Genomic DNA, 26,807 nt, shown 5'->3' with positions numbered 1-26,807 from the left:
GACTTAACAAGATAGGAAAAGGAAAATCATAAGTTGTTAATAGTTTGTTTTGTTTTTTTCTGATGTGACTGTATTGCTACTTGTTCCTAAAATACAGTTTGCTAAACTATGTTGTTAATGATTTTTAAAAATACCACCTGTGGGTTTAATTCACAAGTTGGTGTTGAGGTTGGCTGCTGAGGCTTCTCTTCACAACCTGCATATGGGATTCCACAAGATTTTGCACTTCCGTTTATCCTCTCGTTTCTTCATCTGGGCAGCTGTACTGAATTCTTACTTGTTGAACAGGTTCTTATGGTAGGATTGATCTTACCTATGCTTTAAATGGGTATCTGCATCTAAGCTAGTTACCAAGATTTCCTGAATCTTAGTATGACTCAGAAGTTATTTATTTCGAACAATATCTGCCATGAATTGCACCATTTCACTTAGAAGGTATTTTAATAATGCATATTGTAGTATGCATCATATTTTGGGCAGATTCAAAGATCTAACATTAGGTTAGTGAAAGAACTAACACTAGGCTAGTCTCACTTTGATTTTAAATAAGAAGCTTGTTATTGCAAATTTCTGTCTCCTATCCTTCCCTCCCCAGTACTGGCTCTTCCACATGTTTGCAGCCAAGCCTCTAAATTGGGCACAATTTAGTCTCCCTGCATTAGCCTTATCTTCTCTGTGTGCTCTTTGTTATATCCTGATTCTCTGTTGGATTTGCAGACAATTTGGCAGGTTTCTTCGTCCTGATACATTGACAAATACCAATCATCAGATGTCACTGGCAACATCTGCTTGAGAAATACCTGAAATAAAAATAATAGGGGTGGTGCAAAGGAAGTTGCAGATGCATGGGAAATGTTTGACTAGCCTGTCATTCATTTACTCACTGTGAATCTTAAATATAAAAAGGCAAAGCTGACTGTTTGAAACAATGTGCTTTAGATTATCTGTTTTTGTTTGTTTTCTAGACAGCATTCATCTATGTCCAAGCAACAAATAAACCAAAGACCTTCAAGCATGGTCAGTGAAACGTCCACTGCAGTAACTACATCTGCTGTTGATACAAAACCTGGCTCTAAGGTAAAGGAAAAAGGCTATTGTTTCAGCTTGATGATTAGAACCTCACTCGCTTTAAGTCCAATACTCTTTCAATGCTGATTTTAATAGGGCCATGGGTTTAGCCTAGAAGTCTAATAACTTCCTTCAAATAAGAAGTAATATTTTCTACCCAAGCAAAAACCTTTTTACGGCATAGGAGCACTGTACATCCACATGACAGTGTTGAATAGTAATTTGAAAAATAGTGATTATTGTGACATGTAAAGTTTGAGAGGCTTCTTAAGAACGGAAGTAAGTATCTGTAATACTAGTATTCCAGCAAGTCTTTTGATAGTCCAGTGTATATGGCAAAAAGTGCTGCAGAATACCAGGAATTGTAATTTGCAGTTCTTACTTTTCCATGAAACCTTACTGCTGTTCCTCCTCTTAGTAAGAACTTAGATTCTTTTATGCCATCACTGTAGTGCACAAACAGTGCAGACACCAAGTTTACACACAGAATGTTTAATAATAGAAAAATCCATTATTCGGCATTGACAAAGGGCCTGTGTTTATTATTGCACAAAATATAATAGAGTGCTGTACTTGAAGTGTCACCAACTATTTTAATGCTTCTTTGACCTTACAATAACTTACAGTATAGTGAGAACGGGAGGGGGCTGGATAAAAAGAAGCAAAAAAATACTGGAAGAATTAGCAGAGATAAGATAGATTTCTTAAATTTGTCTGCAGTTTTTAAACTTTTCAGGTATTTTTTAAACGCAAAAGTGTGAAGCCTGTTAAGTAATTGAGTTGAAGAAAGGACTTTGCCAAATTGGTTGCAAAGATATTTTTGTTGAGTTGGAATCACGTACAGTCGTCTTCTAATGTTTTGAATTGCTTGGGTGAATATTGGAGAAGATGAAAACTATTTCATGAAAAGCTAAAAAAACCCTGTTTTTTTAGATTGAAGGTGTATAGGTTATTGGACCAACACAAAGATTGTCATGTGTCAAATCTCAAGAATACATTTATCTTTAAAGTGCTAGATGAAGTTATCACTGGAAACAGTGAACTTAGTAGGTTACCTGAATTACTTGATACATTTCTTTTTGATATTCTATCAGTTGAACTTACCAAAGTACTTGGGCATTTGTGTTTACTGTATTTATCCTCCTTATTCTGATTTTTTTGAAGCCAGCATTAGGGGGAGAAGGCTCATTTTTTCACTCTTAAAACCAGCAAACTTAATGGGGACCTGATACTCTGCTTTGAGTTGGGGATTTCTTCCGTGACGCAGCTGGCTTTACCTTACCCAGGATCACACTTCTGCCAAAAAGTGTGTATCCTCCGTCATCTGCTCCTGCTGCTTCCCTTTGTCACGTATTTGCACTGATCTAATCAGGCTTTGCAAAACAGTGAGATCAAAAATGGTGACTGGATACAACTTACAGGGCCACCCACATACTAGAGACTAGTTCACTGGAGACATCAGAACCGCACAGCTACAGGTGAGGATAATGCTCTTTCAATCACAGTTTGGAGAATATGCAGAATCACCTCCCAAAACTTCAGTTGGTCTGGTTTTGGTGTCTGCTTCTATTTTGTTTGCAGTCCAGTATAAGCGTGGCCACGCGTGCTTCTGGCAGGCTCCCCGGTGTGGCATTTTTTTTTTACTACATGGCAGCTTTAGACTTTGAATAGAGCTCCCGTAGAAGGCTTGCTTGTTCTTTTTTTCTCCACCAAGTTTGTTTATAGAAGATCCATCCTGCTGCAGGCCCTCAATAAATACTTTACTGGAGTTTTGATTAAGACAGAGAACCAACACCTTTCTTATATATGCTGTGTTTCATCATTGCATGTGTTTCCAGGCTTGAAATCACTCCTTTCGTTCTGTAGAGTTAGAAGGACATCTGTTAAATTCCTTCACAGCCTAACACAAAATTAATTCAAGTGAACTAGCAATGAGACCAAAGGCTGTAAAGTCTGTCCTCCATTTTGAGGTTGACTTTTGGCACGGGGAGAGTAGATTCTAAGATCCTTTAATCTATTTCTAAATGTTTTCTTCCATGAATTCCATAATCATTCTTTCAAAGAGTGAGTTCCCAGATACAGACTTGAGACACAATCATGAAGCCAGAGACACGTTCTGTTTGTCATAGAATCATAGAATGCTATGGATTGGAAGGGACCTTTACAGGTCACCTAGTCCAACCCCCCTGCAAGAGCAGGGACATCTTTAACTAGAGCAGGTTGCTCAGAGCCCCATCCAACCTGACCTTGAACGTTTACAGGGATGGGGCCTCCACTACTTCTCTGGGCAGCCTGTTCCAGTGCTTCACCACCCTCATTGTAAAACATTTCTTTCTTAAATCCAGTCTAAATCTGCCCTCCCTTAGTTTAAAACCATTGCTCCTCGTCCTGTCACAACAGGCCTTGCTAAAAAGTCTGTCCCCACCCCGTCTTTCTTATAGGCCCCCTTTAAGTACTGGAAGGCTGCTCTAAGGTCTCCCCGCAGCCTTCTCTTCTCCAAACTGAACAACCCCAACTCTCTCAGCCTGTCCTCATAGGAGAGGTGCTCCAGCCCTCAGATCATTTTCGTGGCCCTTCTCTGGCCCCGCTCCAACAGGTCCACGTCCTTCTTGTGCTGAGGGCTCCAGAGCTGGACGCAGTACTCCAGGTGAGGTCTCACCAGAGCAGAGTGGCAGAATCACCTCCCTTGACCTGCTGGCCACGCTTCTTTTGATGCAGCTGAGGATACGGTTGGCCTTGTGGGCTGAGAGCGCACATTGTTGGTTCATGTCCAGCTTTTAATCCATCAGTCCCCCAAGTCCTTTTCCGCAGGGCTGCTCTCAATCACATCATCCCCCAGCCTGTATTGAAACTGAGGATTGCCCCAACCCAGGTGTAGGACCGTGCACTTGGCCTTGTTGAACCTCATGAGTTTCACATGGACCCACTTCTCTAGCTTGTCCAGGTCCCTCTGAATGACATCCTGTCCTTCTGGCGTGTCAGCTGCACCAGTCAGCTTGGAGTCATCTGCAGACTTGCTGAGGGTGCACTCGATTCCACTGTCTATGTCATTGATGAAAATATTGAACAGCACTGCTCCCAGTATGGACCCCTGAGGGACACCACTTGTCACTGATCTCCATCTGGACATTGAGCCATTGACCGCTACCCCCTGGATGTGACCATCCAACCAATTCCTTATCCACCGAACAGTCTATCCATGAAATCCATATCTCTCCAATTTAGAGAGAAGAATGTTGTGGGGGACCGTGTCAAAGGCTTTACAGGAGTCCAGATAGATGACATCCCTTGCTTTTCCCTTGTCCACTGATGTGGTAACTCCCTCGTAGAAAGCCACTAGGTTGGTCAGGCAGGACTTGCCCCTGGTAAAGCCATGTTGGCTGTCTCGAATCACCTCCCTGTCCTCCATGTGCTCTAGCGTAGCTTCTAGGAGGATCTGTTCCATGATCTTCCCAGGCCCAGAGGTGAGGCTGACAGGTCAGTAGCTCCCAGGGTCATCCTTTCTACCCTTTTTAAAGATGGGCACAATGCTTCCCTTCTTCCAGTCACCAGGGATTTCACCTGACTGCCATGACTTTTCAAATATCATGGAGAGTGGTTTGGCAGCTACATCAGCCAATTCCCTCAGGACTCTGGGATGCACATCTCATCAGGTCCCATAGACTTATATATGTTCAGATTCCTCAGGTGGTCACAAACCTGATCTTCCCTTACATTGGGAGGGGCTTTACCCCCCTGGTCCCCAACATGTTGTCCATTGCCTCGGGAGGGGTGAGGACAGCGGTTGCCAGAGAAGACTGAAGCAAAAAAGTTGTTGAGTACCTCAGCCTTCTCCTCGTCTGTTGATACTAGGTCACCATTCTTGTTCATCAGTGGAGGTACGCTTTCTTTAACTCTCCTTTTCTGGTTGATACACCTGTAGAAGCCCCTCTTGTTATTCTTTGCATCCCTTACCAAGTTTAGCTCCAGCTGCGCCTTGGCCTTCCTGACCCCATCCCTACACAAGCGGGCAGCATCCCTGTACTCTTCCCAGGTTACCTGTCCCTGCTTCCACTGCCTGTGCAGTTCCCTCTTGCTCTTTAGTTTGACCAGCATGTCTCGACTCAGCCATGCTCGTCTCTTCCCTTCCTTGCCTGATTTCCTACATCTGGGGACTGAGAGCTCTTGCGCTTTATGGAAAGCATCCTTAAAGATCTGCCAGCTCTGTTCTGCTCCTCTGTCCCTGAGGACCGTTTCCCAGGGGTCCTACTGACTAACTCCTTGAAGAGCTGGAAGTTTGCTTTCCTAAAATGTAGGATCCTGACTATACTCCTCGCCTGTCCCATATCCCCCAGGACTGTGAACTCCACCAGTGCGTGATCACTGCAGCCTAGGCTGCCTCCGATCTTGACATCACTGATGAGCTCACTTGCATTGGTGACCATCAGGTCCAGTATTGCATCCCCTCGGGTAGGGGTGTCTATTACCTGGGTTAAGAAGTTATCCTCAATGCACTCCAGGAATCTCCTGGATTGCCTACAGCTTGCCATGCTACTTTTCCAGCAGATGTCGGGGTGGTTGAAGTCCCCCAGTAGGACAAGAGCTTGCAAGCGTGAAGCCTCCTGTAGCTGGAGGAAGAAGGCTTCATCAGTAGGCTCTCCTTGATCAGGCGGCCTGTAGTAGACACCAACCACAAGGTTCCCTTTGTTGCCTTGGTCTCTAATTCTTACCCATAAGCTTTCGACGTGCTCATGGCTATTCTTCAGGGACAGCTCTTCACACTCTATCCATTTCTTGATATAGAGGGCAACACCTCCGCCGCTCCTTCCCCGCCTGTCCCTTCTGAATAGCCTGTAGCCATCGATAGCCACACTCCAATCATGGGATTCGTCCCACCAGGTTTCCGTAACGGCAATCAGGTCATAGCTTTCTAGCAGCACGGTAGCTTCCAGCTCCTCCTGTTTGTTGCCCATGCTGCGTGCATTTGTGTGGAGACACTTCATCTGGGCTGTCGGCCATGTCACCTTCCTAGTGGAACACCCCTTGTTTCCCTTAAGGTGTTCCACGGAAGTTTCCTTGTTGGCTCCTACTACCTCATCTCCGCAAGACTTTGACTGTGGTGCAGTGTCCCCAGCACGCCCCTGGGCAACAGGGTGAGGGCCCATACTAGCACCCCGTGCCTCTAACCATTGTGTGTCCTCCCGCGGCTTGCTGCAGGCAAGCCTGATATGTTCCCCCTCCCCCTTCACATCTAGTTTAAAGCCCTGTCAATGAGCCCTGCAAGCTCCTGGGCAAAGACCCTCTTTCCCCTTTGAGAAAAGTAGCTCCCATTTGATGCCCTCAAGCCTGGTGACGTATAGTCCACCCCATTGTCAAAAACCCCAGAATTGTGACATTGACACCAGCCATGGAGCCATGTATTAATAGACTGGGTCTGCCTGTTCCTTCCAGTGTCACTGCCCACAACTGGAAGGAGGGAGGAAAAAATCACCTGTGCCCCAGGTTCCCTCACTAATCGTCCCAAGGCCCTGAAGTTTCTTTTAATCTCCCTTGGGCCATGTACTGCAACTTTGTCTCCTCCCACGTGGAAGAGCAGTAATGGGTAGTAGTCAGAGGGCTGTACCAGGCTAGGAAGTTTCCTAGGGATATCTCTAAGCTGGGTTCCTGGGAGGCAGCACACTTCCCTATGAGAAGGGTCTGCCCGACATATTGGACCCTCTGTTCCCCTCAGCAGGGAGTCTCCTACAACTAGGACACATCTTTTTGTCCTTGTGGAGATTGTAGTAATATGGGGGGGTATGTCTTTCTGGTCTTGGCTGCTCCTCTGGTGTAGATGGATTGACATCCTCATCGTCCACTGACTGGTCCTCCACCTCTAGAGCCTTTTATCTGTTGTGCAGAGGCACCTGGGGAAAGGTGCCTCTTATCACCTTTCGCCAGGTCATGGCAAAGGTCTCTAGCTACCTATAGCTACTTATTATCTTTTATGAAAAGATATTAAGATTATCTTTTATGACCTTATCTTTTATCTTAATATCCTTTATGAAAAGATATTAAGATGATCTTTTATGAAAAGGTGCCTCTTGGCACCTTTCCCCAGGTCATGGCAAAGGTCTCTAGCTACCCATAGCTAATTATTATCTTTTATGAAATGTTTTCATAATTTTGTCCTGCAAATGCTGTCACGGAACTTTGTAGGTATAGTGTTGGAAACCTGGTCAAATTCAAACTGATTTTTATATAGAGCTATGCACATTGAATTAGTACTAAATCAGGAAGTGCAAGAACAGGTACATTGCTTTCCACTTGATTCTTCTGCAGAAAGTTGACAGCTAACAATTGCTACATTTGTGGTGGAGGGGGAAGATAAGCTGCCAACTGTACAGCAGATTTGTCATTCTCAGTTCAAGATGAAAGAGATGAAGACATCTGGTTTGTTTGTTGCAGTGTTCAAGTCTGAACTTGGATTGAATAAAACTTCTGAAATAAAAAGTAAATGTTTGGAAAGAGAATTTCACATGTTCTGTCCAACAGTGTTAGTTGTACAGTTTACAACAAGAGGAGCATGTTGGAAAGAAGAAAAAGAAAAAAGCCAAAATGAGGCTTATACTTATCAAAATGTCATGTTTTATTGATGTGCATATAAATATATAAGGCTTCATTTTGTAAGACACCTGAGATGGGCAGTTTTGCAGAAATGCACATAGATTCTTGGGGTCAGTCCCACCATTTTGGTGCTGACATTGTCTGAATAAGTCATCTGAAGACTTTAGACCAATGCAGTCTGCCCTTCCTTTTGAAATTTGAGGGGTATGGAGTTGAGGGAATAAAAAGCAAAAGAGCATGCTGATAAACCACAATTGTTCTCTGTCCCAAAGGTCTGTTTGTTCATAGCCAATTCAATTACATTATTAACCATATTAAAAGCCATTTATATTGATTACAAATTAAGGATATAGAGGAATAAAGATCTGTTTCAGTTTGAGAGTAAGGTACATTTGGAATTTAGTCTGTTAAAGCATCTGATGGTGTGAATGGAAGCTTGTAAATGTTACTGTGCTACGCAGTACTTTGGCCAAGTCAAAAGCATAAAGGATAGTAGTGTAATGTATTTATTACTATTTAGTTTTGAGAGTGCGTTTTGGATGGATTATGCACAAGAGAAGTAATTGAATTGTTGATGACACTGATAGTTGCTGGTATTTTTCCAGGATGAACTGGTGAGGATTACAACAAGTAAATAAAGAACGTGTCTAGCAGTTGAGAGAAACAGGCAATGGTGACAGGTAGGCAATGGTGCCAGCTCTGTGGGACTGTGTGGAGCTGGAGTGTAGAACACAGGGATTAGTTCAGGGCCACTGTAGATGAATGCTCAATATTAAGAGCAGGAATTTCTGAGAGTTTTGTTTTTTCCTATCTGAAGAATAAGGATTTTGTCTAATTGACTTAGAGATACTGAAAGGATGCATGAGTTCATTTGTTAGTGAAACATTGAGATTTTTCGAATGGAAGAATTTATGACTTAAACAGGTGGGGTTTTTGTAGGCTGTTTGTTGGTTTGTGGTTTTGTTTTGTTTTTTTTTAATTCCCTGTAGATTGAAAGTTATGTGTTCTCTTATGTGTGTGTGTATATATATATATGCATATTTTTACCGATATACAGTCTTCCTTTTTGCCATTTAGAAAATCTGTTCCAAATGAAAGGCTGTTTACATTTTTTTTGACTGTCCAGTTTTAGAAAAAAAATAATCACATTTTATAATTAAGTTAGCAATTTTCCTCCTCAGCTAGAGGCTACTGTAAGGAAGAAGATGATGCAGTGACGAAAAGGGATTTGAAGATTTTGGCTCCTGACATTTTGGGTTTTTTGCAAAAACTTATGAGTCATTCACAAACAAGCAGCATAACAAATGTACTGAAGTAAAAAGTGACTTCTTTGTCTTCAGTGGCACAGGCAGCTGCTCTGACCTGCATTTTTCAACACACAACAGTGATATCAGAATATTTTAAGTTAGGAAAAGACTACTGCAGTACAGACAAAGAGTTTTTAAAATATACCTTTTCTTTTAAACTAACTTTTTATTCTAGCCAGTAGAAGCAAAGCCTGACATGCAGTATCTGTTATGCTTTCTTTTATTCCAGAGCAGAATGAGATTATTAATACTACAGATGATATGAAAATTTTAATTGCATAAAGCACCATAAAATGATTTTTAATTTCTTTAATGGGTATTGTGTTGATATAGAATATACAGCCTTAGGAAAACTTTTCCCCCTCCCATGTAATAGAAATTGTTTGGTCTTTTGACCAAGTCCAAGGATGAGTTTTCTACATTGTCGTCTGCATTTTTTTTAAATTAAATAAGGTCAGAGAATCAAAGTGCTTGATCACTGACACGGGATCTGATGAAAAAAATCAAATTTAAACCCTGTTGTCAGGCTAGATCAGCTATACTTTAGCTAGAAGGAGGAACTAGATCAGTTCCTCCGTTCATCCACCCTTCCTAGGATAAATATGAGAAAGAAAAATTAGGAAACTAAATTCTGTACATTTTGTAAATTGATTTCTGTTCAGGTGCAAACTTTTGAGTTTCAGAGCCTTAAACAGTTTGGGCCTCATGATTTTTCATCACCCTTCTAATGTAGCTGTGGCATCTAACATTTGGCAACAGTTTTTTAAAATCTTGACTGAATTGATTACTTCTCATTTTTCTGAAGAGGAAATATATATGGCTTGGCCTGGTGATCATACGATCATCCAGAGCTTGCTGTCCTCATGATACATCTTTGAGTGTTCGTTTAAAGTGATATTTGGACACAGGTTCACAAGTTATCTTTTGAAATATTTTCAATAGCAAACACAAGATGCCTAACATCTTATTTCTTCCTTCCTTTAGTCTCGGACTTGCTGCTTGTAGGTCTGTGAGTTAGTACTGAAAGAGATTTTGTGGTCATAATTGACATGCTGTGTTTGCACAAAGCTAGTGCTCTGCAGCCTGTTAGCTGAGTGCCTTAGCACAGGTATGGCAGAGAAATGGGCTGGGAGACCTCGGTGATACCATCCTCACCCAGCTTTTACTGTGAACTGGTTATTGCCAGCTGAATGCCAGGGGCATCTGCTCAGAAACCTGTTGCTGTTTACAACCTGGCCTGTTAGGGTTGTGCTGGCCCTAGACAGCTGGGCTGCTCAGGTAATCCTCTGTGCTGCCCTGGGCTGCGGGTAAATCTTGTGCAGTCTCTCACTGAGGTGTCAGGTGAGGTGTCACTCCTAGGGAAAAGCCTATACTTGGCATTGTTCCTGTCTCCTAAGTGTCAGGGCGTTTCACAGAAATGACTGTGACGTGCAGCTCACCTGACTTCTCAGCAGAGCTGAAAGCAGGATGTTGCTTCCTGGTAAACAGACCTCAGGGAAACTACCTAGTAAAATCTGCCCTTTGGTATCTCCTTATGAGTTTTAAATCTACATTGCTGTTTTATATGCTGTATCACCAAAGAAAAAGTGGATTTTTTTTTCTTACTGTTTATTGCTATTATCTTAATCCTGTCTACTGAAATGTGTGAAATTTAGTGCAGGTTGGTAAAGCCTGGCCTCAAAATTAACAGAATCCATTTAATATTATCATATATTGCTAGAATATTTTATTATTATATATGCTGTCTTCTAGTCCAGATGTTGCCTGACTGGCAGAAGCAGTATGCTGAGATTGTGTATGACAAATGTGCTCATTTCCAGAGCTGCTGTTTGTCTGCAGCTGACAGAGCATCATTACCCTGACTAGCTGAGAGGAGAGGTTCAAACAAAGGAGACATTGTAGGAAGGAGACAGAGAGTGAATCTGGACAGCTCTTTCCTTGGAGAAGTCGGGAGCAACTATAAGGGTGGTTTGTGCACCTCAGGTTCCTAAAGCAATTGCAGTAGCAAACTGTGCTGAGATTGGAAAAGAACAGGCAGATTATTCATCCAGAGATTCTTGCTGTCTTTTTCACACACTGATAGGCTTTCCTCGTTTGTTTTTGAAATAGTTTTGCCCATGTGAGTCAAAACTGAGGTTGCAGTAAAACACAAACCATTACCTAGACCTTGTGATTTCTACTCGCTGCCTCTAGGTCTCTTCCTTAGCAGCATCACTCTGTGTCTTCTCCTTTTGTTTGCACGGTCAAAGTCCAAGTATTTTATTAAGCTATCAATGTTGTTTGAATTTAAACAGGAAAGAAAACCAAAAACAACCAAAAACCCCCCCAAACAACGAAAAGCAAGAGTAGGATTCATGCGCACAGAGTCCTGCACGTGTAAGAGACTTGTACCGTGTTGCAGAGAGAGACTTGCATGCAGCTCTTGTAGTGCACTCAAAAATACTTCCCAAAGCACACTAAAACTTCAGCAGTTCTGCCTTTCAGGCTTCAGTCTCCAGTGCTGCTGCTGTTCAGCTGGAAGTTGGCAGGCCGTCTTGGCACTGATAGGTTGCTGAAAGTGAGAGATTGACTTTGCTATGTTGTAAATATCATTGTCTATTTACTTGCCCTTGAAAATGCTATAAATACTGTGTTACTGTGTAATGAAGTATGAATTACTACAGTGAGGTTATTTGTAGTATGAAATGAGTCTCAGTACAGTTTAAAAACCACTGCTACATTATACTACTTTACAGGTTGTGAAGGCTGGAAACAAAGTTCATAGCTTTGGAAAGAGGGAACAAGCTATCAGGAGGAATCCCAATGTTCCTGTTATAGTAAGAGGCTGGCTACACAAACAGGTATCCATGTAATGTTATGTTTCTGTTCGTGTACTTCAATAGAATCATCAAGTAAAAGTAAGTGCCTTCCAAGTAGCTGAAAAAACAGAACCTTGAATGTTGGTGATGCAGGGCAGTATTGGGTTCTCCTACAAGCTTCCATAATGAGGAGCTTGTGCTCAGCAAGTGTGAAAATCAAGTTTTACATACAGGTTTGATTCAGAAGGGGAAAAAATGATAAGTGGACATCGCCATCATGGTTAAATGTTGAGGCTATAACTTTGTCGTCTAAGTCTGTTTGTTTTCCCTGTTTTATCCTGCTGGCTTACTGCCATGCTGACCTCAGTCTCCCTCAGAACGCACTATAAACCCGAGATTGGCTGTGAAGGCCTTATTCCATCTGCTTGTTTATGCCCGTGTATCCTGACCAAAGGCTGAATTCCAACCCATATGCCTTTTGTTCTCCAGAAGCAGGAGGGAGAAAATGAAGGGAGGCAGGGATCCGTTCACCATACATTGCTGTCACCAAGACCAGTGTCCAAGCAAAGGTTGGATTGTAGGATTTTGTTCAACAAACAGAATTTTACAGCTGCTGCATCTTGAACTCTTAAGCTGACAGAAGCACATCCTTGAGTGCAAAAAAGTAAATAAAGCTGTTTGTTGTATGCGAATACTTCCCTGCTTCTAACTTGGCCGTCAGCGTCCATCAGATTATCACCAGAGATCCAGCAGCTAGGTTTAGGGATGAGTAGGAGAAGGCTGAAATCTAAGGCTTACAATTATGATTCTACATATACAGGAAAGTGAAATTGCCGACAGGCGTCTGCTTCCTCCTGCATGGAGAGCTGTATTCTGCTATCAACTCTGTTGACATCCACTACCCAAGTCCATTAGTTTTCAGGACAGAATCAGAACTCAGACACAGTATGTGTTGACAGCATTGTAGCATGAAAAAAGAAAGGGAAGAAAGTCCTTGCATACTTAATATGACTGCAGAAAGAAGAAGGGAAATAGTATATACAGCATTCCTCTAGCTATTTCCTTCTCTCCCCTTTCCTCTACTTGCAAGCACTTAAAGCCTGAAGGTGCTTTCTGTGCTGCTGGTCTCATCAAAGCCTCCCTCAGCTGAATAAGTTGTACTTGCTTAGGTTACAGTCTGGCAGTTTTGCAAGCTTCTATAATTAATTTCAATGTAAATATTACCCATTTTGACAAGGTGATATATATTATATATATAGAGATATATATGTAGATCTCCACAGGCATATTATTTTATACTTCATTAAAATTTACACATAATGCACCCTGTTTTATTTCCTAAGGAATACTAGATTAAATTACATTTTAGGCATGGGCAACATGGGAGTTTGATTGTAGAATTATAGGGGATCATTGTCTGAAATGTAAGGTCATACTTCACAGCTGTGTAGTGATTTTCATCTTGGTCTACAGGCAATCCTTGTTGGAGTTTGTGCCATCCAGCTGCATACTTTGTTTCTTTACTGCAGGATGAATCTGTCTAGATAAAATATGCATTGGTTGTGTATAAGGTTAATCTGAATGCTGTTTGGGATGTGATTTTAATTACTTAATGAAAATTAGCAGTTTGAATATTCTACCCTGATTATTTTATAGCTGGATGTTTTTCCTCTTATCTTTCTTAGTACATAATATTTTGCCAAAATATAAACCACTTGTTTTTGCAATTAATACCATATTTAGGTAAACTTCTGGTAAACTGCTCACTGGTACAGCATTATATGATAAGCTGTTAACTTTCCTTAAATGAAAAGTGTATCGCGTTTCTTGCATTTCAGGATAGCTCTGGAATGCGATTATGGAAAAGACGATGGTTTGTGCTTGCTGATTATTGTTTGTTTTACTACAAAGGTGAGTAGATAGTAGCTCTTTTGAGTTAGTCTGTAACAGTTCACCTGTTCAAATCACATTGCAAACATAAACTAATTGACCTCTTCAGATATAGTTAGGTATTCTGAGAAGATGCATAGTGAAACAATTACTTTATTCATATGTCTATAATGCACAGCAAATTTCAGGCCAGAGTCAGGGAACAAGGGGGTGCTGTATGATCTTCTGTCACATAACTTATCGTTGATATATGCCAAGGTTTACGTTGCAAAACATTTGGCAGCAATACCAGTTTAAGATTTATTCCATCTCTGGTCTGCGTTGTGTTACATACTTGCTTATGCTTGGACAGCTGATTTTTTGAGAATGCCCTATGGCTAGATAAGGGTATTGATTCAGCTTTAATCCAAGCGGCAATGTAAGAGTGAGAACTTCTGGATCCAGTATTTCTACCAAAAAAGGTTAGATGTGATCTTAGCCTGAACTGGGAATAATGGTATGACATAAGGTTATTTTGAAGTTTTGAATATTTTGTAGTGTGTTACAATTTTTGGAAAGCCTTACAGAATATGAAACTCAAATTCATATTTCTAGGCACTGCATTTCTGCTGCTGATCACTTTGGAGCCCGCAGTAATAGAGGTTTCCTAATTATAGCAATTAGCCTAGATACAGAATGCTAAATGGAAGGTCCGTCATGTTATGCAGCCTGTCAGAGTTCATTTGTCACAATAAGCTTTATTCTCAAAGTGTATTCTTCTTCTGTCTGAACCTAAAAAATCAACCCCCCCCAAAAAACCTCAACAAAAACCCGAACTGATCTTTTTTAAAAAAAATTCAATCTTGTTTCTTTAAAAATAAAACATTTTTCTCCATGTATTATTGGTGTTGAGTCATAAGAAAATTCAGGTCAGAAGGGACTTCAGGAAGTGTCTAGTCCAACCGCCTGGTGAAAGCAGGGTCAGGAAAGAAGTCAGCCCAGGTTGCTCAGGGCTTAATCTAGTCAGGCGTTGAAAACCTCCAAGGATGGAGATGGCACACCCTCCCTGGTTGGCCTGTTCCGCTGCTGCCCTGTCCTCATGGGGAAAATTCTTTTCCTTATATCCAGTCTCAACCGCTCTTCTTTCTACTTAATGCCTGTTGTCTGTGTGTCCATAAAGGAGAATGTATTGTTACCCCACTGAAAAGTGCAGTGAATTAGATTCTTTTTTTTTTTTTATTCAACAGACAGCAGAGAAGAATCTGTTTTGGGTAGCATACCATTGCCTAGTTACGTAATATCTCCAGTTGGACCTGAAGATCGCATAAATCGCAAATTTTCTTTTAAGGTACAGTTACAAAGCTTATTAGCTAATTATATTTTTAAATGTTTGTTTGCATTAGAAAAGGTGCTGTTGTAAACGGAAACATCATCTGCTTTCCCATTTTATTTATTTTTTTTAAAGTAGACAGATTTATTGACTGCCTGTTCCAATGTGACATAGCACTTCTTTGTTGCTTATGAATTGACATTCATATGTCTGTAACTGTGTGTCTTTAGAGCTTAATAATGTGTCTGTGAGTAAAGATTCTGTTTCTAAAATTAGAAATTAGTATTGATAAGTTCTTCCAGTACTGTTTACAAATGGAAAGAAGAGTTGTCATTTGTTCTTTATAGAGTACTTAATCTCATACTGGATTGATGGTCTTTTGGTTTTGTTGTGTTCTTTTTAAAATAAAATAATTAGCTCAGTTCTCGCAGTTAGAAAATGACAACACTGTAGCTTTTGACGTATAGTTTCCTCATTTCAAGGGGAAAAAGAGTAACCAATTTTTTTCTCCTTTCTTTGGGTGGAGCAACAGTCGTCCTAAGTGACATGGAGTTTTTTAAAGAAAAAATACTCATGTTTTGATATAGTTTGAGGTTGGTTTTGTGGTTTTTTTCTTTTTTTAAAAAAATTAATTGTATAATTTACAGTTCTATTCTTTGTTATAAAAGCCTATGAAAATGAAATAAAACATACATTCCTTCTTGACAGTGGAGAAACCTGACTCCAATTGATTGTCTGAGCTGCAGCACTAAGTCAAAGTTTAGAAACTTCAGTGTATGTTGCAGATTTAAATTCTACCGATACTTGGAGCAGAACCTGTTTTTCTATCAATCAAATGAGCTATGTACTTAAAAAAAAAATAAATTTAGAGATCAGGTTTTGATCAGGTATACTTTAGGAGATCTAGAAGGACACTTTCTGTTTAAATCTTTTCTCTGCTAAAATTACAAAGAATGTGTGCTCAGCTTAGACTTTCTCTTGCGTTTTGATTTTTGGGTTGTTTTAAAATTGTAGACTGCTTTTTGTTGCTTTGGGTTCTAATTTCAGGTGGATAATGGTTTGAAATTTATTAAACAAATATTAACTTGGGAAATGTGTTTAAAAAAAGACCCAGTGCACTTTGTGGAAATGTTTATTGTACTTTTTCAAATGCATTGAACATGAGATAGCAGGACAAGCTACAAAGGAACCTTTGTTTAAGAAAAACATTCCACTCCAATATTTAATGAGTGTAATTCATCAAGTCCTCCTCTTCTAGAGCCTTTTGCTAGGGAGAAGCACATACTGAAAGGGAAGGACCCAATGTACTTCTAGGCTTCTACTTCTCTTGAATTAGTGCAGAATCGAATTCTCTTGAATTAGTGCAGACTGGGGAAGGAGATAAAGAAAGTAGCGATAGTATCTAGTTGCTTTAGAGTTTAAAAAAAAAAATCAGCTTTTTATTTTATTGAAAATATGTTTGTAAATGTTAATCAAATGTATATATTAGGATTATTAACCAGTTTAACACTCTCAGTGATAAGGGGAAAAAAACCACCCTGTGCATGTGTGTGTGTGTGTATATACATATACACACACACACATAGTTTCCAAGCAGTATGTTCTATAGGAAAGCTCTCAAGTCACCACTGCCAAGTTGTGCCTCTCCTTTCCTGCGGAGTAGAATCCATGGTTGTGATCATGGTTATCATGTTTTCAGAAGCAAGTGCAAACTTCCCCTGTTCCTTTTAGGATATCATTTCTATATGAGCTCTACCAAGTCTGTAATCTGAGTCTTTTTCTGAATATCAGCATGCGCCAGTAACCTGAGACTTTCAACATAGGGTCATTACTAAAAAGTTGATATAGAAACAGGGAATTGATAGCAAAATAAACTTTATGCTAGAAACCTATATAAAAAATCCACAACGTACATTTCACGTATTAGTTTGTTGAGCCAATCTTAACTCTGCTTTAGGTGTTTGATGATTGACTGCAGGCTTGATGCTGCAGGTTCATTTTATTTAGAACCAACTCCTACGGCAGTAGGAGAATTTCATAAGATTCCTGTCGCATGGACCCCATCCAACACTGATGTTCAGTGGTCACGGCTGTGACCACGGCGGCAGGAGCATGGCCGTACTGGCATTCCATCACTCACCAGCCATTACCTTTATCTAATCTATTCAGTACGCTTTGATATCCAGAGTGTAGACGGACATTCTGTCTCACGACATAGTGCAGCCAGAAATAGAAAACACAAGCAGATTATGCCCAAAATAAAGATAGGACTTTCTCAAATTTAAGTCCCGAATGAGTGGGAGAATGTGCCATGTTACTTTTTACATTTGGCCTGCCATTTTTTCAGATTCTTGTAAATCCTCTGTTACTATATATTGTAACAGAGATATTGTAACAGAGATATTGGCTCTCATTTTAAATGGCTGTTTTAAGTAACAATGAGTTTTTGAAGTTAGGGAAGCAGTCAAACTGCAAAAAATTTCAATATTTTGGTTTGTAAAACTAAAGGAAGGAAATTTACTTAGCAAATACATGGATGCTTTTTGCATGTGATTCAGTTAGAAGGTGGTTTCTAAAATACATGCTCACTAGGATATATGTTAAACCCTGCTAATTGTTAAAATGTGCACCGTAGGAGTTCTCAAAACTCTTTTCCTTTCGTCATCTCCTAAGGACCAGCTTTAAGCTTTTGTGTCTCTGGGTGTTTAACAATTACAGGCCTGCAAAACTGCGTACAGGCTGTTCAAATGCCTACTTTGAAGTGTAGCAGTATGTATGTTAAATTGTTTTGTTTAGAAACTCTGCTTTTCAGTATTTATCTTGATGAATTTTTCACATTGTTTATTTGTCCCAAGCAAAGTGCTGTGACTAGCTGTAAGCTACTGTCATTAAGCTGTGTGACGGCCTTTTAGAACTCAGGATCCTTACTGCATATTTAGTTCAGTAGCTAACATCTTAAAGATATTTAATTAATCTAATTGCTATATTTTTTAATACAGTATTTTTTTTTTCTGATACAAATGTGAGGGAGCACAAATCCAATGTATAGTTTTAAATGTGAAAAAGTCTGCACAACATTAACATATAGCTGGAAATACTCCCTGTGATTAATAGATAATTGACTGTACTTTTTAGTAATACAACTATTTTAAACATGAGTAGTATCATTTTAGGAAGGTTAATGTCATCGCAGTCTCTTTAGAAGCCTCATTGTCCTCAATCATGAAGATTATTTTTAATTGGTCTTATATGTGTTAAAATATATGAGAGAATACTGAATGTAAACTAATTTATATGAATCTGACAGTAATACAAAGTGAGAAACTTGGAAGGCCTACCAACGTTTGCTGTAAAGAAAACAACAAAACTTCATGCAAAGACAGTGTATGCAAGTATGTTTGTATTTATGCAATTTTTGTATTTAGGTGCATATCTTGCTACCAAATAAAGTCAATGAAAGATGCTCTGATGTTCCTGTAAGAGTCAGGAAGTAGTGCTGGAGATATAAATTACTCCTTTTTATTTTGTTACTACCCTTAAATTTTTTCAGAGATATATACCCTTTCAGCGTCAGGGCATTCAGAGCCTAGGAAGCCAGGCCAAATCATTACTTCCAGAAGATGCTCCTGCAGCTTGTTTTTAAACATATTTTCATTATTGACACTCTTTAAGACTTACTAATGGAAGTATCTGTTCATTGGTTAGACCTCCTGGGACCAGGGCAAACTTCTTACCTATTTCTTTGATCTCAATGGTTTTCCTAAAAAATTTTGACACAGTTTGTTCCTGTATGTTCTCTGGATCATTGTTGCTTCCTTAGGTTCCCATATTGCTTATAAAGCTTCTCTGGCTCTGGGGAGTCAGGTAAAGAACTGCCAAGGACTATAAATTTGAGATGCCATTTTAGAATTTGGAAAAGGGAAGATTCTAGCTTCTAGAAATCCTGAAAAACCTCAATATTATTTGAGAGTGAAAGGTGAGTTAGATTGTAGTGTGCTGTTGTGTTTATAGTGAAGGCTCAGAGTATTATTTCAATTTTTGCTCATAAATGTTTCATGAATATTGAACTTCAGGAGAAAGGAGAATTTCCTGTATTTTATAGCTTATTGAGAGGACTAACTTTGAAAGATCACAATTATTAGAAAACTGTTCCCCTCCCCATCCCACTGTCCTATGAACTGTGGCTTTTTCTCTTCTAGGAATTTTGAATTATTGGAGGTGAACGTAACAGCTGTAGGCATTAGTTACTTTTAGTATGGTCTTTTGTTAAGTATTTTCTTGGGAAACATGAATCTTTTCATTAATTTAACTTATTTAACTTTTTGTCCTTGTCTTGTCCTATTGATACGCCCTTGGGGTTTACTGTCCATTTCTCCTTCTGTGCATTATGGGAGAGAGACTGCTTTTCTTCTCAATCTATCCACGTTAAGGCATCTGAATGCATGAATAGGTACCAATATTATTTTTTCCCTGTTGTGTGTATGGTGTACATGTGCACATGTGCCGTGTTTTAGGCTTTTTAGTGTGCTGTAGTCATCCTAATAGCTATTGCTTTAAAAAAAAAAAAAAAAAAAGAACCGCTAGCTTCTGTGTCTACTAGCAGTGACAGCTACAGGACATTGGCACAAAGTGGCTTTCTTGCATATAAAACACGCTACTAATAAATAACTGAAATATATTTGAATTTTCCTTTAACCAGTTTTATATATTATGAACTTCAGAATGTTGTGTTTGTTGATAATAACACACCATCTCTGTTATCCCTTCTGAAGCTGTGAATGTTTATGGCTGTGATAGCTTCAGTCTCTCAAGGGAGAATGGTGCAACATGCTTTGCATTTTTATACCGTTTTCACCTAGAGCCTCTCAGGCAATGCTTTCAGCTGTGTTCATCATGCACCACTGAAAGAGAACCTGAAAGGCAAACGGGTTATGTTGATCAGGATGTACAGGTCAATTAAGACAGACAGCTGTTAAGCCCATTTATTGATGTGGTATGCAGTCTCTGCAGTTACTTACCCAAGGTTCTGGGTTTTTTCCGCAAGCATATAACCATGAATGGTAGGGTCCTAACGTGCCATCTGCAGCAGGGCATGCATAGTCTGCTTTTCTGCAGGAGTTGCTTCACTTCTGAATTCTAGCATCTTCTTCTATGGGCTCAACGTGGTCTGTGAAGGAACCCTGTAGTCATAAGGTCTAGCATTAAAATCACTGATTTCCTTTACATCTGGAGCTTCCAATTTTTCATCTGTTCTTACACTGGATGCTAACCATAAATTGCAATGAATTAAATGCTTCTAAATCATATTTGTTTTGACCAGTTGTAACGGTCTCAAAATGGCAAAAAAAAAAAAAAAAGACCCCAATAACAACAAAGAAAACCCAAACCCAAAGAACTCAACCAGGCGAACATGAAAAAAATCCTGTGATTCCTAAATACCTGATTGATCAGAGCTACTGTTTCATGTATGTAAGTCCTGTTTTCCTGTGTTAAGGTAGGCAGATAATGGTGGGGAGGGAGAAACCACCATGTATTCCCTTATCGGCCAGTGCTGTTGGGAAGCGGAGACTCTTTCTAGCAGAAGAGAGTCTTGGACTTCTCTATGTCACCCTTTCCTCCTCTTCCTTCTCCTTCTTTTTCTGGCTGGCTGTTGTGCTGCAGTCTCATCCGTTCCACCACAGGTGTGATGGCAGGCCAGGGACTGACCCCTGCGGAGACTGTATTACCACAGTTTTCAAAACAAACTGAGGCTCTCCTTGCTTGAGGCGCAGAAAGGAAAGGCAATGTTTCACACTTTTGTAAGAAGAGGCTGCAACAGAAAGGAGTAAATTTTCCACAAAACTTAGAGCACTGTAATAGCAAGCAAATATTTTGCTCTTTGGAGCTGTTGATACGAGTCTCTAAGATTATGGTAATTTGGGAAATTCAGGGTAAACAACTGAAGTTGTAACATTTAGGGAGGACTGCATTGAATTAAATAGCCTGGGTTTTGGCAAAAGTATTGCTGTGTTTCTGAAGGCATCTGTGTTGTAGAGTGGGGTTTTTTTAGTTTGGAATAATGAGGGGGAGAGGATTTCATCAAAATAAAAAGACCAGTCATTTAGGGAAGATTTGTGAAATATGTTTAACCTTTAAAAGAAGATGTAGCCAAATTAAAAAGTTGAGATAATTTTTTTCCTTTTAAAAAAACCCCGTCTCAGCAGTGTTTCATGCCATTAGCTTTTGTGTATGATAGCAGGTTTAGTTTTATAAAAAGCAGTTTAAATTACTAATTTTGTTTTAATATCATTACTAGAGCTTTCAAGCTGAGTGTACGGTCTTCAGTTTTTTGGAAAGTAAGGAGATGAATCTCTCCCTACTAATCTGATGCACATCTGTAAAGTAACTTTGAGGAAATGTAGTCAAGTGTTTCAGGACTGATACAACTTAGTAATATCTATACTAGTGCTTATACAAATGTGGATGAGATTTGATTAAATTCAACTAGCCTAGAGTTACAAAGACATTGCATATTGAATACATTTATAGAGGAATGTCCAAATACCTCTAGTTTGAAGTGGAATTTCATGGAGTATTTTGGTGTGCAGAGATACTTGTCAATATTTTATGTGCTGTGATGATTCCACGAGTATTACTAACTTTATCAGTAAGTCTTGTGATTTTTGCAGCTAATATGGAGGTTCAAGTGCACGCTTTAACCAAAAGATCTTAACATGCATTATAATCAATTCTTACATAAGCAGTTTAATTGCTTGAATTGTAAGATTTTTGTCTGTGTTTTGTCTGAATAAATTGCTTTATTAAATGAGCTGGGAAAACTGGCTTGCTTATGCATGTCTCGGAATTTCTTTAATTTGTTTTGTATGGTATTTATGGCAAGTGAAATGTATCAGTTAAGAGAAAATGAAAAGCTGAAATTTCCTACGATGAAAAAAAGAAGCACTGCACTTTTAGTTTAATAGTGCGAGAAAGATGTAGAGGAATTTCAGTAAAAATCACAGAGTGCCATTTGAGTTTGCTGCACTATAGCCCATTGTGGCAGTGTAATTTTACCCAAAATTCAAGAAATGGCCAAAGAATCTGGAAAGTTTTTTTTAAAGATCTCGGGAAAAGTTACAGTAAATTTTCTTGTGGGGGGGAAATGAAAGGGCTGTCTGACTTTTTTGTTTTGTTGTTTGTTTGTTTGTTTTTGTTTTTACAGGCTGTTCATACAGGTATGCGGGCATATATTTATAATAAGAATTCTGTTATTGGCTCTCAGGCAGAGCATTCAGGGATGCGGACATACTACTTCAGTGCAGATACCCAGGAGGATATGAATAGCTGGATCCGGGCTATGAATCAAGCTGCTCTTATGCAAACACGCTCTTCACTGAAGAGGCAAGTTCAATACAGAAACTATTAGCTTTAAAAAAAAAAATTAATATTTATACATATATATTAAAATATATGTATAAAATCAGATTGGTGATGATTTCTGGAAGTGATATTTGTAAACATGTGCATGAAACTCATTCCCATCTTAAAGAAATAATTCTTTCTAATTTACATTCTGTTGCAAATTAGTTAACTAACATTAATTAAGAAAACCTGCTGTTCAGTATTTGTGTCTACACACAAATTGTGTGCCCACATGTAGTGACGTGGGTTAATTTCTGTATATATATAATTTTTTAGGGAATTTCAGTTAAAAAGTTAGTTTTTGTTAAGAGGGAAAAGAATGTTAAAGATAGGTAAATCATAAGTGCATAGAGTTATGGATATTAACTCATTTATGCAGGTATTAGCTGGTTATTTCTTTGCTTACTTTGGTGGCCTTTAGTACTTGTAAGAGGTTTTTTATGGCTTTGTCAGTGTAGAAAAAAAAGCACTGTTTCAAAAGGAGGATGTCCTTTGTCCCATTGTTCTTAATTAGTGCTAGAGGCAAACTAATTCAGCTGTACCTTCATGTGCTTCCAGTTTTTCCCTCTTTTTAAAATTGATGTAGCCTTCTTGATGTTTTGACTTTGGGAATGTGATTCTTTCCCTACAAGTCCTTGTGAAAGAAGACTCTGTACTGTGGGACAACCCTGCTTTTAACCCTTGGGGCTGTGAGGATTAAAATGTCATGGTGCCGTTTCTCGGAGTATCTCACACTACTGCTTGCTTTTGGTAAATCAAATATAAGCAAAGGATCAACATCTCTGACAGAGCTTTGCATCCTGTATGACTTTGTGTTAAGATTTTCTGAATTTAATTTAAATTTCAAATAACATGTAACCTGTTAGCTGTTTTTTCTTTATCTTCTTTATAAGGATAGGAATAATTGAAAGAACAATTGGGGAAGTCTGGCATGTTAGAATTATTGATTCAGTGTTCTTCCTCCTAGTAGACTATTCATTTTGAGACACTGAGTAGACTGAAATGAAAACAATTGTTTTATAGCACTTACTATAAAGCTTTAAAGAAGCTGAACTTAGTTTCAGAGAAGATGAGGTGCTACTCCGAGATCAATGACACTCCATTGAATTGTAAGAGAAAAAAATGTTGTTGGGAAGCTTATCTCTATAAGGAGATGAAGAAAATTGCAAATGAAGTATGTTACATGTCAAAAGCAACATAAAACTTTTAGGATCCTTAGACATTTTATAGCATGTTGTAAGTTTAATATCAAGATTTCTGGTACGGCATTTTTGAAATATTTAGACAATAAGGTAAATAAATAAACTAGTGTGCATTGCAGCATGTATTGGGAGCAATGGAGTTTTGTTGGGGTTTTGGGGGGGTTTTCTGTGGGGGTGTTTTTTTTCAGGAATAGCCCCCAGGTTAGAAATTCCCTGGACAATGATAGTACTAACTCAAATGTAGATATTGTTCCGTCCTCTTGGCCAGAAATGACTAGGCCCTAAGGCATCTACAAAGATATGAAAGACTTTTTTGACTTTGAAATGAGCAGTTGTCAGTTTGGTTTTGGTTTTTTGGTTTTCAGTGTTTCCCAGGATAGGAAGACTTTCTTTTTTACAGTTTTTTGTACGTAATATTACAGAAGCTGAACACTTCTTTCATACGTATCTGTAAAAATGACTGAAAATACTAATATTGTATAAATGATTTCTGCGTCCTTGATAGCACTGTAAATGTAACATTTGTCTAACTGAGATAACAACTGAGTTTTGCTGCATATATCTACCTTAACATACTTCTGTCAAACTTATCACAGCCTGGAAAAGGTGCTTTTGTGGATATCCTTTCTAAAATAGTAACAAGACCACATCAACTTTTCACAATTAAGCAGTGTTCATTACTGACATGTATTTTCTTTTCAGAGAAACCGAAAAAGTCGATCAGCAAGCTGTTCCCCAAGTCAATCATGTGGATGCCTGTAAAGAGTGTGGGAAGGCAGAGATTACAGATACAAAAGAAAGTTATCAAAAATCAGCTGAAATGCTTGGATATGATAAGCGTGAAGAGATAAGAAGAGAAAAAGAGGAAGAGGAGTGTTATATCCACAGAAAAGAAACTCTGGAAACTAAGAAGGGAAAGGCTAAGCATGCGTTAACAGAAGCTGATTCATTATTTCCAGACTTAACAAATGCATCGCGGTCCCAAGTAGCTCAGCCTCAGCCAGCTGAGAAGAATGGAACGCTTCCTAGTTCATTAAGTATGAGTGCTGGCCTGGTGGAGCAGAATGGTACCAGCTCATATAAAAGAGGGTTTGTTCCCAGAACAAATCCAGATAAACAGATTCAAAGAAAAAGTAACATGGCTCAAGTGGAGCAGTGGGTAAAAGTCCAAAAAGGAGATACAAAAAGGTTAGTAATAGGCCCATCTTTAAATAGACTGCCAAATGGCAATTTCTTAAATTAAAGGAAAATATGTATTAGTAATATGTTTTAGTGCAAATCAGAATGATATTTTACAGAGACAGTATGTAACAAAACTTACTTTCTCCTCCAGTACAGAATGGCATTTTTCAGGTGTTTATCTCATGGGAAAGTCAATATGGGATTGGCTAATCAAATCCCTTTTATGTTGTCACTATATTGCAAATAGAAAAAGTGAGATTAGAGTGCTATTTCTTTACTGTTTTTAATCACCTGTGCATGCTTAAAACTTCTTATAATTTGCTATAGTTGAAGAGACAGAAAGTGAAGTGTGCAGCCCTTAGTTACCTCTTATTCATAAACAACTACACAATATAAATTATAGTTGTTTGTTTTCCACTTAAAAGTAAAGAATGCTGATTTTTTTTTTTCTCCCTTCTGTTCCTGTTCCAAACATCCATTCCCTCCTCTATATCAGATCACTGCACTCAAAGTCACAGTGTGTGCGTCACATATTGAAAGGTCTGCGTATATTCATTTAGTTAATGAATAGGTCTTAGGATGTTCCCATGGTCTCCAGGATTCTCTTTTCCCTTTTGAGTCCCTGAAAATTACATAAATTGTACCAATTGTACCATTTGAAAATCTCGTAATTGCTTTACTTTCAAAGTGTGCAGTCAGATTAGGTACCAGTTGAAAAAATGAAGCGATGTATATATGCATCTGTTCAGAATATCACCTTGTGTCAAGTGGCAGGAAAGGCAGTTGGGGTCTGTGCTGCATGTGAGGATTTTTCAAACATGAGTAACCTACTGAATTAGTACCTTATAAATTTGCTAAAATCTAATTATAATATAGAACATATGGAGACATTAGCATGTGGTTCTTAGGAGGGAGAAAACATTTTGAGCATTTTTTTGATGCTTATTGAAGCTAATGTTTGTCATTTTGGATCCAGTAAGAAATTTAAGGCCTGCTAATTCTGTTTGGAAGTCCATTCTTTTACTCTTTTATCTTTGGAATTACCCTTAAAGAAGCTTTCATATGTTTTGATTTTATATAATGTTCTTCTAGACTACTAGAGTCAGTTTACTTGCATGTTTTTTGCTTGGATGTCAATCAGTCCTTCCTGAGAGAATACGACTTTAATGAAAAAAAGTACTTGGTATGTTAGTTCTTACACACACAGATGTATTAGTCTAAAACAATACAGAAAGCTATTGAACTAACTAGCCAGTGCTTCAGAAAACTTCTGTTGATGTTTTTCACATCAAAAATATAGACAATGAACAGACTTGACTGATAGCTAAGAAGTACTGTTTTCTTCCTAATTACTCTTTCCAGTAAATCAGCTTTAGGTGTGTATCAGGTGTAGTGTTAAGATAGTGCTGTTGCAGGTGCCAGCTTTTGTTCTAGATAAAAACAGCTACCTCAGCTGGAGCTGTTAAGTATTCAGTGAAACTTTGTAAGAGTTAACTGCAGTGATGTAACCAAAATCTAACTTTATATGTATACACACACACACACATATATATATATATAAAATTTTTCCTCTTACCTTAAGAACTTGCTTTATGTTCTATTTTAGCTCAGTTGACCTTGTTTTCTTTGTCTTTCCCTGACAAATGCTGTTATAGTCTCTGCATTCAGGATAAATTGCACATTACCTTCCTGAAGATTAACAGATTGATTTTTTTTAAATGGCACCTTCTCTCAACCTGCTGAGATTGTTGCAATGCACTTAACTGATGAATAAAAGTGGCAAGTTAGTTGTCAAATGTCGTCTTGATTTCAGGATATAGAAATTTAAGATAGAGATGATAATTTGACTGACATTCTGTTTTGATTTTAGTAAGTATGAGTGGACCACTTAATTTCTTAATGCTCCATGTTTACTCTTATTCCACCTGAATTGTTACAAATAAAGAACCTCTGAGGATTTAGAAGCCTTTATAATTTGAACACAGAATGAGTACAGTTTTATTTGTTTCCTGGCTCAGGTGTATAAAGCTGCAATGCTTGCCAGCAAGTTGATTGTGACGAGAAA

At 38.7% G+C, this 26,807-nt stretch overlaps 1 protein-coding gene across 9 annotated transcripts in view; it reads left to right on the top strand.

Annotated features, from left to right (window-relative positions):
* The window catches only part of PLEKHA7 (pleckstrin homology domain containing A7), a 174,320-nt gene that overhangs the window by 107,402 nt on the left and 40,111 nt on the right, over nt 1-26,807 (top strand). For 8 of the 9 annotated variants that reach the window (XM_072865743.1, XM_072865747.1, XM_072865749.1 and 5 more), the window contains 6 exons: nt 966-1,077; nt 11,696-11,800; nt 13,597-13,669; nt 14,875-14,975; nt 22,159-22,337; nt 24,263-24,748. In XM_072865743.1, the coding sequence (XP_072721844.1) occupies nt 966-1,077; nt 11,696-11,800; nt 13,597-13,669; nt 14,875-14,975; nt 22,159-22,337; nt 24,263-24,748 (1,056 nt within the window). Of the gene's footprint in view, nt 1-965; nt 1,078-8,291; nt 8,334-11,695; nt 11,801-13,596; nt 13,670-14,874; nt 14,976-22,158; nt 22,338-24,262; nt 24,749-26,807 lie in introns of those variants that run through there. The other variant, XM_072865750.1, reaches the window with a different exon arrangement.

Source organism: Ciconia boyciana, chromosome 6, assembly GCF_034638445.1.
Source record: "Ciconia boyciana chromosome 6, ASM3463844v1, whole genome shotgun sequence".
In the NCBI taxonomy this organism is placed as follows: domain Eukaryota; kingdom Metazoa; phylum Chordata; class Aves; order Ciconiiformes; family Ciconiidae; genus Ciconia; species Ciconia boyciana.
Note: the sequence above shows the minus strand (reverse complement) of the source record. Positions and strands in the feature narration are given on the sequence as shown.